Source organism: Gymnoscopelus microlampas (genome assembly GCF_963454915.1).
Source record: "Gymnoscopelus microlampas genome assembly, chromosome: 16".
NCBI lineage: Eukaryota > Metazoa > Chordata > Actinopteri > Myctophiformes > Myctophidae > Gymnoscopelus > Gymnoscopelus microlampas.
This window is the reverse complement of record NC_139953.1, coordinates 17,301,046-17,315,750: the sequence shown is the minus strand read 5'-3', so window position 1 is coordinate 17,315,750 and position 14,705 is coordinate 17,301,046. Positions and strand designations below refer to the sequence as shown.

The following is a 14,705-nucleotide window of genomic DNA, read 5'->3' as shown; positions in this document are numbered from 1 at the left end:
ACTTTAAAATGTTCGTCTTACTGTGGACATGTTTGCCTGAAAAGGAATCTTTGAAATGTTGCATAGTTTTAGAATTGTACTCCTTTAAAAGTTCAGAGATTTAGAATGGAGGCGGATGGAAGGTTTTGGGACCTCAAAAAAACACTTTCACCTAGAAACTCCATTCACAGTTCAAAAAATCCACCTTACTGTGGACATGCATGCTTGAGATTTTTTATTTTGAAATCATTTGTAGTTTTGGAGATATTTAACTTTAAGCGCCTCATGCATTGTCGATGGCAATGGATATTTAAAGGGAAAAGGGTACAAACTTTGGCAGGCTAAGTTAACAGAACAAGTCAGAACCTCTGTGGTGCAGTGGTTTAGATACAGGACTTGCAACCAGGAGGTTACAAGTTCAAATCCATCCAGGACAGGTATTCGACTCTTGCACCTTTATCTGATCTTTCACTGAAGTGCGTGCAAGAGACCATAGAAAGTGTGTACCATGGTGGAGCAGTGGTTAAGATTCAGGCCTTGCACACTGAAGAACCTGAGTTCAAATCCCGCAAGGACATCTTTCTAACTTTTACCTGGGGCTTTTACCTTTATATAATCTTTCAGAAAATTACATGCAAGTCAACAGAACAGGTAAGAACCTCTGTGGTGCAGTGGTTTAGATGCAGGACTTGTAACCAGAAGGTTCCCGGTTCAAAACTAACTGGGGCACTTTTTTTCCCCCCCAAGACTCAAGACCCAAAAGAGTCTTGAGTCGAACCAATTACTCCCGCGGACACATCAAATTTCTCGTTTGAGCCTTGAGCCCGAAGACTCAAGGCCCAAAAGAGAAATTTGATGTCTCCGCGGGAGTAATTGGTTCGACTCAAGACCCAAAAGAAGGTGAACTGACTGTAAAGATTCAAAATGTCATATATAGAATAGAAACCCCATTCAAACTTTAAAATGTTCATCCTAATATGGACATTTTTGCCTGAAAAGGGATCTTTGAAATGTTTCATTGTTTTAGAATAGTACTCCTTTAAAAGTTCAGAGATTTATAATGGAGGTCGATGGAAGATTTTGGGACCTCAAAAAAAAACTTTCACCTAGAAACTCCATTCATATCAATTGTGCTCCACCTTACTGTGGACATGCATGCTTGAGATTTTTTCTTTGAAATCATTTGTAGTTTGGGAGATATTCAACTTTAAGCGCCCAATGCATTGTCAATGCGGCAATGGACATTTAAAGGCAGGCTTACAACTACATACTTACGCCTAGTACATTGGGTCACTATCGAAATGAAAGTTGGTCACTACCGAAACTAAAGTTAAATCCGAAAAAATCACTAAGTGTGGAGGCCAAAATCGTCCCCCCGAAAACCTGTTAGGAGTACGTTTCAGGCAATTTAGAGTTGATTGGTAGTACTTTGAAGTGACGATTTTTTTGGTCCCTAACATTCATCGAGCTCTGGACTTAGTACATTTCACCATTGTGTCACTACCGAAACGAAAGTTAAATCCGAAAAAATCACTGTGTGGAGGCCAAAATCGTCCCCCCAAAAACCTGTTAGGAGTACGTTTCAGGCAATTTAGAGTTGATTGGTAGTACTTTGTAGTGACTTTTTTTGGTCCTTTGGTCCTTTTTTTTCACCATTGTGTCACTACCGAAACATCCACATAGGAGATGTAATCGGGAATGTAATAGTTTAACTCACCTTTCACAATTTAGATGGAAAGTGAAAAATGCTCTTTGAGATTTTTGAACCCAGAACCTTCAGATTCTAAACCCCTGATTTATCATTTTAGCCATGCTAGCATGGAAGAAGCAATCGAGAATGTAATAGTTAACTCACCTTTCACAATTTAGATGGAAAGTGAAAAATGTTCTTCGGGAGTTTTGAACCCACAATATTCCGATTATGAACCCCTGATTTATCATTTGAGCCATGGTTTGTACTCCTGACTCATGTGCCATGCTAGCATGCAGCATGCAATTGAGAATGTAATGATTAATTGAGAATGTAATACTTCACCCACCTTTGAGAATTTAGACGGAGAGTGAATTGCTGCTATACAGCCACAGAGAAGAACGCCGCTCTGGTTTTGGGCTCCATGATTGGTCAAGTTCAAGGATTCTGCTATTGACTTTCATGGTCTTTTATAGAATTACGTGAAGCCTGGCTTCATTATCCTGGCTCGCCACAGCCTGGCTCGACAAAGTCGCTCCTTTTGAGGAATTCGAGGAATAGGGCCCAGGCTGTACGGACCAGACTTTGTCAAACCTGGATTTGACTTAAATCCAGGCTTATTTAATTATTTAATCCTTTCGTGTAATAGGCCCAACAGGTGTGATGAGTGCCAAGATGAACTATCTGAGTGCCAACCAATTCTGGGATGCTCAAATTCACTGTGGAGCCTTCTGGAGAAGTCATGGACCTAATTTAATTCAAATGTAATTACATTGGGTCCATGACTCCTCCATTGTATGTGAAATGGGTATGACATACCGATTTTACCATCCAAATTAGTTCCTACGGAGGTGCTAAGCGAAGGTTACTCCGGGACACATTACAGTTTTGCACTCTGTCCTGAGCATATCTGCTCTAGACCACAAGACCTAGGATGACCAAACTGTAGGGAAACCTGTGTATTATGTACCAAAAGTAGATTATTCACTCTAATCACAAATGCTGCCTCATCCCGTTTGCAGACTATGGATTACCCGCAATACTGAGCTATTTAAAATGAGATTTTTTTTAATCCATTTTGGACAATGAGAACTGCAGAAGGGAGTGACGCACCAACAGTTTGAAGCAGATTAAACTTGAGCATCCAAACAAAACCAGCCAGAACTGGAACGGCTACTTAACATGAGACCACAGTGACCTATAGGTCCCAAAATAGAAATGAGAAATGTTAGTGATTATAAACGTGTGGATTTGCAAAGGTTATAGGCCTATGTCACATACAGAAAAGACCATGTCAGATGTCACACTGCAAATTTCAAAATGACAGGTTTATAAACTAAACTCTAAAAGGTTAAGTATTTGGTTCTCACATATCTTCCATGCCTTTGTAGCACAAGCCATGTGACAGGTTTTTATAATCCAAGGGTTTAGTGTTCGAAACTGCTAAGGAACATTTCCCCGCTCCAACTAAACTCTAAAAGGTCATCTGAACTCTATAAGGTCAAGTATTTGGTTCTCACATGCATCTTCATATCATTGTGGCACAGACGGACAGATGGGGGTTCAAAGCGGATACGGAACATTTCCGCACTCCATCTTAACTCTAAAAGGCTAAGTATTTGGTTGCCACATCCATCTTCCATGTCTTCGTGGCACAAATGAAAAGACAGAGCTTTGAAGTACGAAGGTTTGGGATTCAAAAATGCTAAGGAACATTTCCGCACTCCATCTAGACTCTAAACAGGTCACATTTTTGGGTTACAGTAGATCTTCCATGCCTTCATGGCTCAAACAAAAAGGCGGGTTTATAAACCGATGGTTAGAGGTTCAAATCTCACACAGGAGTCAATATAAATACAAAGAACAAAAATAACTAAAATGTACCTCAATAAAAAATGTTTGCTTACTTGCCTCTAATGAGAAATGTTTGTGATTATACATGTGTGGATTTGCATAGGTTAGGCCTATATCACATACAGAAAAGACCATGTCAGATTTCACACTGCAAACTCCAAAATATCTGGCTGCTTGCCACAAAATATTTTATTGCTTGACAGTTTACATCCATCTAAAATACATTTAAAACAATATTCTTTCAATGTACAATATCTTACAGTGTACTACATTGGTATTGTTTAGATGAGTGTTATGCAGAAGAGAATATGATTGATAGTGATCAGGGAGGATCTTAGGTAGCCTGGTAAACCCTCCCTCCGGAAATCTCATTTCCATTTGATTTCAGGAGTGAGTCTGGCCTGAACGCCCATTCTGCAATATTGGCTGTGTACGCCAAACTGACGAGCCTATCAGCGTCGTCGCACATCGTTCTGTGATAGTTGGCGAGTTCGAGTGAGCCCGAATGAAGCCGAGTGCAGCCTGAGTGCAGCTGACAAAAGACGAACGGCAGCCATTGTTGTTGTCCGAGTGCCTTGACTTCTTACTTTCGTTTTTAAAACGGTCTCAAACTTATTTTTTGAGGCACGGAATGTACTATTAAGATATCGTTTGGATAGAATTTAGTTGTTTAACTTCATATATGTGGTCAATTAATCATGACAGAGCCTATTTAAAAATATAAATTTAGAGAACCGGCAGGGGCTGGGAGTGACACGCATGTATCCCAATAAGGCAACCTATTTTGGGCATGGCCGTCTCAAAAGTCCCGTTGCGTCACATAGTCTGGAGGTGGTAAAAATGAACTGCTGATTGGCTGAAGGGGAAAAACGATCATTGGCTGAAAGGGTTGTCAGTCAACGGTATTACTCCCGCCCAAGTCCAGCCCACAGCCAATATTGCAGAATGGGCGATCAGGCCAGACTCACTCCAGAAAACAAATGGAAATGAGATTCTGGAGGGAGGGTTTACCAGGCTTGATCTTAGGCTCAGTCACAAAATAACATAACCTCCCTTCCTTTTCGTACAAAATAACAAATACCGCAGACCTAGTCAGACATAGCAAACATAAGCTTAATCTGATGTCTATCCGTATACACTGTCAGTGATCTTCAGGCATACATGGAGAGGAGGTAATAAAGAAGTGTATTGTTGCGTTTCAGCGGGTTAACAGTGCGTGTATGTGAATAGGCTCTATGCACAGCAGCTATATTGAAAAATAAATTGGGCTTCTTCCTTACTTCCTTCACTGGTCTTACCAATTATACTAATTGAGGTTGTGTTCCAGTCTGGTCAAACAGAATCAGGGTGCTGATATTGTGCATGTTGGCTCACTGGAAAGACTACTACACCAGTGGGTATAATTGGGGTCCAGGGACCCTCATGGTTCCTTGAGGGGTTCTAAATGGCCCCTTACGGGTGTGTATTGTAACTGAGAATGTACAAATGGTTTACGGGTGTATAACTGTGTGTACTAATGGAACCAAATGGACCCGTAAGGTTCCATTTGGTTCTATTTGTACACTCTCAGAGTTATGGGGGTGCTTGGAATTAAAAGTTTGAGAACCACTGTGCTACACTAAAGGAACGTACAGAGCCTTCATTAGTAGAATTGTTAACACCTGTGAAGGAAGTAAGGAAGAGGCCCAATAGAGTACAGAAGTCCTGATGTCACTCGTTCATCCCCTGGGTCGTAATTTTTCTATGGAGAATAACATTGGGTCATCTTAGAATCGTCTCAAGAATTGTGGTCCAAAAATAAACAAACTGTCTCGGCGATATTGTCAGGGAGATGGATCTGTATCGTTTATGATAGTCAGTCACTCATATTTCATACAGTCCGTTTCTGGTGAAAATGTAACTAATTAGGCGGATAGCGTTTTCTCACCGTCAGTTGATGCTTCATATCCATAAGAGTCAAACCGCTGGCGTAATTTGTTTATTTTTGGCACACAGTTCTTATTTGACAATATTAAATACGTCTATGAATTCAGAATGGGGGGGGGGGGTCCGCGACCCAGGTAGGATGCGTAAATTATGTCAGACTTCGGTGCTCTATTGCTTTCCAATATGGCTGCTGTGCATAGAGCCCATTATCTGAAAACAGTAGACAACACTAGACATGAGAGGAAGCACGAGTGTAGCAGTTGAAAATATTTTCCCAAGCAGCCAGACGCATTATAGAGCAAACATTACAACTCTGCCAAATCTAATGTTCAGACTCTCTCCACAATTAGTTTAAAAAGCTTACTTTAATATTGACCATCCATATGCTGATAATGTGCAAGTGTCACAATTAGGTGTGATCAAAAGGTAAACGAGTGCCTTTACAAAACATGGTCCGCCACACTCTGTCCTTGACATGTACCCGTTTCCACCATATGAATGGTCAACTTGCACCAACTCCCGTTATTATGGGGAGAAAGTGACCTATTTATACTGGCTTATACCCTTAGTTCTGCTCTGGTGTTTCATTCTTCCTTCTTAGCAGGGATACAGGCAGTGTATGTTCGGATGTGATACTAAACATCCAGGTCTCACCTGAGGGTGGTTTCATCTTAGAGCCGGGCATGGCTTGGGATACAAAGAAACAACAAATAAGGCAAGTGAACAGTACCATCACCGTTTGTGTCAGTTATTGAGGTCAGGAAGAGGAAGGCATTACAAAATGCATCCCCTTTACTGGATAGGTCTTTAAGGGATGATCAAAGGGTAACAGTGCTTTTAAATCCCCACCATCCTACGTTTGAACTGATCGACCCTTGATCACTCGTGATGAAACTGTCCACTCCTATCCCCCCCCCCCCCCGCCCCCAGTTGCTGGTGGATACCTAGTTTATAGGGGATGTTTTGTAAGCCAGAGACACAAAGCTACCACTTCTAGTGTAACAAATCTCAAATTCGCATCTCCTAGGCACTTTTGTATGTGACGATCTTGGAAGGAAGTGGATCTGTGTAATCGTTTGGGAAAATTGTAAAAGCTCCAAATCTGTTAATGTGGGTACTACTTGACCATTACTGCTTATACCTATTGTATTCATTCCTCTCAGATATGCACTCTTGTCACGTGCGTGGGGGTGGAGGGGGGAGGGGGGGGGGGTACGGAAAGGAATTTAGTCTTTGTCCAGCCCTGCCTTTTTGGTTTGTCATCTCTGGCCGTCTACTTTGCCTCTTTCTCTGAGTCCATCAGCGCAGAGCTGATGCCCAGTTTCCGTAGCTCATCGACCAGATCGCCGTTCTGGTGCATCTGGAGCAGGATGTCACAGCCTCCCACAAACTCGCCATCGAAGTACACCTGGGGGATCGTTGGCCAGTTGGAAAAGTCCTTGACGCCTGCAGCAGATAGAAACGTTGACATAGTTCAGACTAGTCTAGGCCTGTCACAATTATGACATAATCGGCTAATCCCAATTATTTGATATTGTTATAATCGTTTCCATGTTAAATATGTCCGTCCTATTGTATGTTTTTAAGTTATTTGTCATATTTGTCCTGTGCAATTTTTGTTTACAAAGCCTAAAAGCCAAACAGAAATGTAGTTTTTATGTATATGTTCGAATGTTCAATGCCAAAAACATTGCTTATTTGTGTGACAATTAAACTCAACTAAAATGTCATGATTGTGACCGCCCTAGATCAAACTCCAAAAAAACTGACCGGTACTGATATCAGACATGGGATTAATTTGATCCAACGAAGATAGATGTAGTATTTATGGGTATTTGAATTTCCCCAATAAAGCCAAAAACACCCATAATGAACATTGAACAAATCTCTCCATGATTTTAGCGCAACTGTGTAAGTGTAGCAGACTCAGCAGAGTAGCTCATTCTAGGCTTATAATCAATAATGCACTGAAAAAGTGATATTTGTGTATGTAATTAAATTATCACTAGAAAATGTGCATTAAACAACACTGATTAAATTCTGAGTGATGATTATCAAAGATTTACCCAGATATTTCTAATGTCTTGATGATAAATCTGTTGACATTTACTTCTGTGCTTGAGGAACACATTCCAGTCTGTCTCTTCTCATGTGCAGTTCCTTACACAGGCTACCAGGAATTCATCCAAAATGACAATGCTGTACTGTAACATTGGCAGTGTGCTTTGTCATATTGCAGTGTCCGTTTGAATCTAAACTGTTGCTCACAATGCTTTGCCAGGATTTAACTTGTCTCATAAAGTTACAGTTAGGGATGGGACGATAATCGTTATTATCGTGATAAAAAACGCTCACAATAATCACAATAATCGTATAGCAGAGATTTTAAGATTGTGAAATTGTCCTCCATCGTACACTACGATGAATTAGCTTTTGTTGATGTGCAAATTCAGTACAATTTCCAAAAATAGTAGATCTACAAGCTTGTAGATCGGTTATTTTTGACGAACGTTCAACGTTAACGTGGTTAAGTTAACAAGAGTGGCATTTTCATTTCTAAGCATATTCTCGCAATATTGTTAATAGCAATTATTTTTGCCACAATAATCGTGACATGTAATTTTCATATCGTCCCATCCCTAGTTACAGTGATATCAAATAAACAGCGAGTGGAGGCACGGTGGCGCAGTCGGTAGCGCTGTCGCCTCACAGCTAGAAGGTCCTGGGTTCAATTCCCGCCGGGGACGCTGTGGGCGCTGGGGGCGTGTTCTCTCCTCCGCGTCATCAGTGCCCATACCCTAGGTGGGGTTGGTGAAAGGGCCTTTCTGTATGGAGTTTGCATGTTCTCCCCGTGTCTCCTAGGGTAGTTAATACCCTCACAAAAACATGCAGTAATCCTGGTCACTATACTGCCTCCCCCTGGTCAGCCAGGGCGCCTGATGGAGGGGAAAGGAACTGGTTGGAATAACGTGTTCCTTCCACGCGCTATGTCTAACCAGGGAACCTCCCCCCTGTCGGGTGATAAGAAGCGGCCTGCTTGCTCCTCATGCATTGAAGGAGGCATGAGCTTCAGCTTGGGCTCTCCCTAGGCTGGCAGAGGGAGAGTAGCGCCCAGGATTACATAGGCAATTGGCACTGGGTGAAAACATATGGGTTACAAAATCGTGGGATAAAAATTATAATAAAAAAAAATAAAAAAATAAACAGCGAGTGAGTACAACTTCTTAGATTTTATCATATAATTAAAAGTTAAATGTTCCATTACTATGTTGAAAGACACATTGAAAATATATTTTGTCAATGTCTTGACACTTCGGTTTGTTTTATATTACTCATTAAAATGCAGCTTTCACATTCAAGAACTTCTACTGCTCAGCACTTATGAAGTTAGTATTGTTATGTTCCTGCTGCTACAAGATGAGGCTTCCTCCAAACGACAATAAATTCTACTGTTCAGATGTGATGTGATGCAATGGTCTGAAAGAAACCAGTTCCTTGTTCCTACAACTCAGCAAACATACCCTGCTATGTGTGTACAAGTAAAGGCTCACTACTATCATGGTCAAATACAGTGGTGGAGAGTAACTAAGTACAATTACTCAAGTACTGTACTTAAGTACAATGTTGAGGTATTTTTTACTTTACTGGAGTCTTTCCAATGTTCAGTACTTTTACTTCTACTCCACTACATCTCAGAGGCAAATATTGTATTTTTTACTCCACTACAATTATTTGAAAACTTGAGTTACTAGTTACTTTGTAGATTTTGATTATTATTACAAAACATTTAAAACATAATTTAAATCAAATCAGCCCTGTATACATTTTGGCCATTTGGAAATAGCCGATCTACAAGCTCACATTTTAAAAATAATTGTATACATTTGAAAACTTGTGAAATAGGACCTTCTGCATAATGAGTACTTTCTACATTTGGTACCAATACTTTTGTTTACGGACTTTTACTTGTAATTTTGTAAAGAGTATTTCTACATTGCAGTATTGATACTTTTACTTAAGTGAAAAATGTGAGTACTTTTTCCACCACTGGTCAAATACAATAAATAACCTGGATGTCATGCCAGCCCAGTAGAATCAAGTGTAGTCTAACGTTTGGCTTAAAGTACCACACCCTGCTGTTGGTCCTGCTGCACAAGGCTGATAAATGTTTGGGAAGCCAGACAATATCTGACCTTAAAAAAAGACGGAAAAAAAGACCTGTAACCTTAAAAGACTGTTAAAATATCTGTTTAAATGTGGCATTTGACCCAAATAAGGAAAACTAACCAACTGATTGTATACATTCCAACTGAACTGAACTGAAACTGTGGAGAAAACTGTCTTAAGCCTTTAATACACTCCATCGTACAACGGTGTGGCTTCACACGAAGTTTAAATGTATGATTACTTGTAGCCCTGAAACATGACTGTGGATAAACTTCAACCTGGTGTTTGCACCGTCCCATTTTGGCCTGTAAATTTACATAAACGTTCATATTTCAAGTATAAAGTGCTTATCCATGGCCACGGATGTTACAATTATATACAGGCCCTCAGAAGTACCCGTATCTTCCGTATTGTTCAATAAAAAGCATTTTAATCCGATCGGTGGCAATTTCCTCCGTATTTTCGTCATACGCTTTCAACCATGCGACCCTATCGGTTGGGAGGTGTATTGCACTCTGATACATCATTATCTAACTAATAATCGTATTAAAATGCTTTTTAATTGAACAATACGGAAGATACGGGTACTTCTGAGGGAACGGTTATAATTGTAACATCCGTGGCCATGGGGTAAGCACTTTATATTTGAAATCTGAACGTTTATGTAGATGTACGGGCCGTCAATGGAGAAAGTGCAAACACCAGGTTGAAGTTCATCCATGACTGTCATGATATATGACAGTCATGTTCCAGGACTAGATTACTTGTTGCTGTCACGTTTAAAAACAGACTGAGTGACTGACTGACCTTGTCTGAGGTCCTGGTCCTCCAACACGTTGTACGCAGAGTAATCGTCCACTCCGTGCATCCTGAGGATCTGGACCACCGCGTTGCTGAAGCCACACATGGGCTGTGCCGGCGTCCCCTTCATGAACACCACCACCTTGTCCTTCTTCACCATCTGCCCAAGGTCCTTCAGGATGTCCCCCGTAGCGGCGCACAGGGGCCGGACAGGGGCCGAGGCCAGAGACAAGACATGCCCGTCGGTGTGCCTGTGTTGACGCACGGCTGCCACGCCGCCGGCCCGCAAACACCTTGCAGCTGACCTCAGTATGCTGTTCATGGTCTTCTTCAGCTGATCGGATCTAAATAAATGTAGAGAGATGAGGTGCGGGTTGACTGAGACTAGTGTCTATAGGTTAAACTTGTAAACCACACTCACATACACGATGACAACACACACACACAAACAGCCAAATGGAAGCGACCAGATCTAGTGTTGCCAGATTGCGTGAGAGAAATACGCAACCATGTCTATCAAAACAAGCCCAAAAGAAGGGAGCCCTTCGCCCTTTAAACATATCCACCTGTTTCCTAGGCTTGTGTTTTCCACTTCCTGTCGGATTTCATTGGATATCATTAGTCATCTGACCGGTTTCATTGGATTTCATTGGATCAAAAGACAGGAAGTGGAACACAGTGAAAAGCCTAGGAAACAGGCTATATTATACCTCTATGGAAACAGGTGGATACATTGGCTATTTTCAAAAAATATATTTACATAAATCTGGTACGGCGGTCCGCCCTGACACAAACTATTTTTAGATGGGGGGTCCGTGGACAAATACAGATTAATTTGGGGGTCCTTGACATGAAAATGTTTGAGAACCACTAGTTTAAACGACAATTAGGAAACAAACCCAAAATAAGCAACTACATTTTAGAAACAAGCTACCCGCAACTACCAATATTTACAAGAAACTTTCCAGAAAAACAAGCCCAAAGTCGCTTGTGATAAGCGGACATGGCAACATTGACTAGAACGCCTAGGCTGGGATCAATTCGCGACGCGTAGCAAGTTGCTGATCTGGTCTGGGTACTAGAGCGGATACGGAAACGGTGCGTGCATGCAAATGAACGTGTACATTACCGGATACAGTAGGCAAGGCTTTAGACCGGATCACACAAGTTAATTCAAAATAGGAACCAGGCTTTCCACAGGTACTGCGGAAAGCCTGCTGACGCAAGGTTAGGAACGCCCAACGGGAACGCAAGTCCCCCGCTCATTGGCTGATAGACACGTCAATCATGAGGGTTACACAATAAATAAATATATAATATCATTTCATTACAAAATTATTGGTGACATAAATGTTATAACCTTCAAAATAGTTAGATGCTAAGTTATACATTAAACAAATATACACGAGTGTTTCAGGGTCACGGACCGATAATTCACGAACAACCGAACGTATGAATAATTCACCAGCCAGGTCAACGTCATATTTTGACGCAGCTGAAGCTTTACAGTCTATGAGCTGAACGCCAGTCTGTTAGAAAATGAAAACCCAGGCATTCACACCATACTAGTTCTACTATTTGGAAGAAAAACACCACTTTTTATACTTGAACAAGTAAATGAGTAAGATGTGAAAACTTAACATCATGTTAAGTAGTACAATTTAAAAAGTATGAAATCCATGCAAAGTGGTCTGCAAAGATTGTCCACTTCCATGATTTTTTAAATATATATATATTCCTAATATGATTTATGTTGCTTTTCGTTATCTGAAATAAATACACAAATAAATGAATAATAAAGTATTCAATCAATGAATCAGTCTTGTGCGCCTTACTTTGAAGCTCGCTAACCGGAAGTCGACTTTTATTTATTTAATCCTCTGCATGACGCTGGTACACAAACAAAGCAGAAGAAGAAGACTGTGTTTTGAAACATGGCGGCGCCCAGCGAGAAAAATGGGGACGCTGGAAAAGCAGGTGGAAAAGCAGGGGGGAAAGAGACTCAGCCTTTGATCATCGCCAAAACTCCTGCAGAGGAGCAACGTTTGAAGTTAGAGAGATTAATGCGCAACCCCGATAAACTCGCTCCCATCCCGGACCGACCGAAAGACTGGAACCCGCGCGCCCCTCCGGAGTTCGTGCGGGACGTGATGGGCTCAAGCGCCGGCGCCGGCAGCGGGGAGTTCCACGTCTATCGGCACCTTCGGCGAAGAGAGTACCAGAGACAAGACTTCCTGGACAAGATGTCAGAGAAGCAGAAAAAGGACGAGGACTACCTCGACAAGGTGGACGCGAATAAGATGGCGGCAGACGAGAGGACGGCGAAGAAGAGAAAGAAGAGGGACAAACTCAAACAGAAGAAGCTGATGGCTAAGAAAGCCAAGCAGGATGATGATGATGAGGAGGACCCAGAGAAGAAGGAGTCGGCCAGCAGTGAAGAGGAGGACGAAAGAGAGGCTGATGATGATGCTGAGGCTCCTAGCTTCATCATGGGGAGGAAGTGACCGACTAAACGTGTTTCTGTGAACCTTGAAGGGTGGTTTTACTTTCAGAGGCGAGAGTCAGCGGATGCAGAGATGTGAACATTTTGTGTACAAGCAAAACTGAGCTCTGTGCTCAGAAAGACATGACCTGAAGAACTCATTCAGAAGAAGGGAAAAGTCTTTGGACTGTAATTTGATTTAGGCATGGAAATATGACGTGCTTAATGTAACAATCACATGTTATGTCTTGGATGGATTTATTAGCAATGGAATTATTTTAGTGCCATCAATCCAGTACAAAAAAAAACATAAGTGCATTTAGATAATATAGATAAAAATAGTCATTCTGTGACCAGACTGAGTCCATTATGTCAGAAGGAGGGGGCAGGGGTATTTTGTCATTAGTTTTTCTGTATTCTGTCCTTAGCAACAAACCTTTCAAATCAACTTAAAGATTGTGCAGTATTCTCCAGGGGTATCTGAATCTGTAAAGGAATTTGTTAAAACTTGTGGTCAACAGTTTTGTGAATTTGTATTTGCCCAGGTACATTTACTTGTTATACATAATTTTTATTTTTTATTTTTACCAAATATTTTAATAAAATTACCAGAAAATTCATTTAAGTTTATTCCTTTCAAATTTCTAAATTCCCTCTTGTTTTGATGATGACTGTCAGATGATGAATGCAAGTCAGCATATTGTTTTAATATAATCCAGAATCATTTTAATGCTGTTCATTGCAACCTTGTGAAACTGCCCCTTGCCAAGAGGATTTGCTTGCGTGGCCCAACAAGGTTGCAAAGAGAAACTCAAGGAATGAAAAGGCGTAACTTCTGGAGGCCCAGGAGGTTTACGTGCGATGTTCTTTGAACAAGTTCTCTGTGACAAAGAGACCCCCTGCTTTCCACGGAGGCGATGGTCTCATTCTATAACCATCAGCCTTTCTTTAAGCAGGTAAAGCAATACTTGGCAGCCAGATATTGTTTGGACCAGGGTAAGCTCTTCCTGTCAAACACTGTCAATTGTCACATTCCTATGAGGATTTTCCTTTCAAAACAGCCTTGAATATGCCAATTAAGATCCATTCAGTAGACCCAAGTACAGTATATACTACTAAATAAAGATGTTGCACTTTAAGGATCCAATGTTATTACCAAGTCTTACCACAATCTTTTTGAATTAAAAAGTTATGTAAATAAAATTATATATATTTTAAATGATTGAACTTGGTAAAACTGAGTGTATTGGATCATTGTGCAAAACAAACCAACTTGCATTACAGGCACACCATTTTTTTTTTGGACAAATTAACCAATCTTTGCTCTTGCGTGTGATGCATTGTAAACTCGGCACATGACACCGTCGTACGACAAAGTATAAATCGAGTTTTAATCAGCCTGGGCATGGTTACCTGTCTCATCACTCACGCAGGTGGCTGGTAACCAGTTCCAGTAACCACCGCATCCCCTGTCATTACCCAATGTTCATTCTCTTTCCTATCCTGGATATACAGTATATAGTTATAGTCAAAGAAGAAAGCGATTGACTCACTATAAAATCCCATGTTCTATAGACCTACCTCATTTAAAATGAATCTTCTCTGTTAAACATTCAAAGGAGAGCAGGAGAATTTCTGGGTGACATTTTAGCTGCCATACTGTTTTTATAACTCGATATTTAACACATCATGCAGGTCATAGTATCCTCCTCCCCCAAACAAATGCATGTTTTGTTGATATTTTTCTTGGGTATAGGATTGGATTGTTTCCTCAATTGAAAGAGGTGTCCTGTCATGTGGTATAAT

At 40.9% G+C, this 14,705-nt stretch overlaps 2 protein-coding genes across 2 annotated transcripts; one reads left to right on the top strand and one right to left on the bottom strand.

The window, feature by feature from the left end:
- Positions 1-3,686: 3,686 nt before the first annotated feature.
- On the bottom strand, positions 3,687-10,884 carry LOC311063179 (glutaredoxin-related protein 5, mitochondrial-like). Its single transcript, XM_084082457.1, has 2 exons — positions 10,424-10,884; positions 3,687-6,895 (listed from the first exon to the last, which is right to left on the bottom strand). The coding sequence occupies exons 1-2, from the start codon at positions 10,737-10,739 to the stop codon at positions 6,723-6,725; spliced, it is 489 nt and encodes a 162-aa protein (XP_083938583.1). The 5' UTR covers positions 10,740-10,884; the 3' UTR covers positions 3,687-6,722.
- A 1,408-nt stretch (positions 10,885-12,292) lies between these two features.
- Positions 12,293-13,879, top strand: prkrip1 (PRKR interacting protein 1). The gene has a single exon (XM_084081868.1). The coding sequence runs from the start codon at positions 12,352-12,354 to the stop codon at positions 12,919-12,921; it is 570 nt and encodes a 189-aa protein (XP_083937994.1). The 5' UTR covers positions 12,293-12,351; the 3' UTR covers positions 12,922-13,879.
- The last annotated feature ends 826 nt before the right edge of the window (positions 13,880-14,705 follow it).

What these genes read in the sequence shown, in the direction of transcription:
- LOC311063179 (XM_084082457.1), bottom strand. Translation starts at nt 10,739, where the DNA reads ATGAACAGCATACTGAGGTCAGCTGCAAGGTGTTTGCGGGCCGGCGGC. An exon ending in GGACCAGGACCTCAGACAAG is followed by an intron (nt 6,896 to 10,423) that starts GTCAGTCAGTCA and finishes TATCTGCTGCAG; the next exon opens with GCGTCAAGGACTTTTCCAAC.
- prkrip1 (XM_084081868.1), top strand. Translation starts at nt 12,352, where the DNA reads ATGGCGGCGCCCAGCGAGAAAAATGGGGACGCTGGAAAAGCAGGTGGA.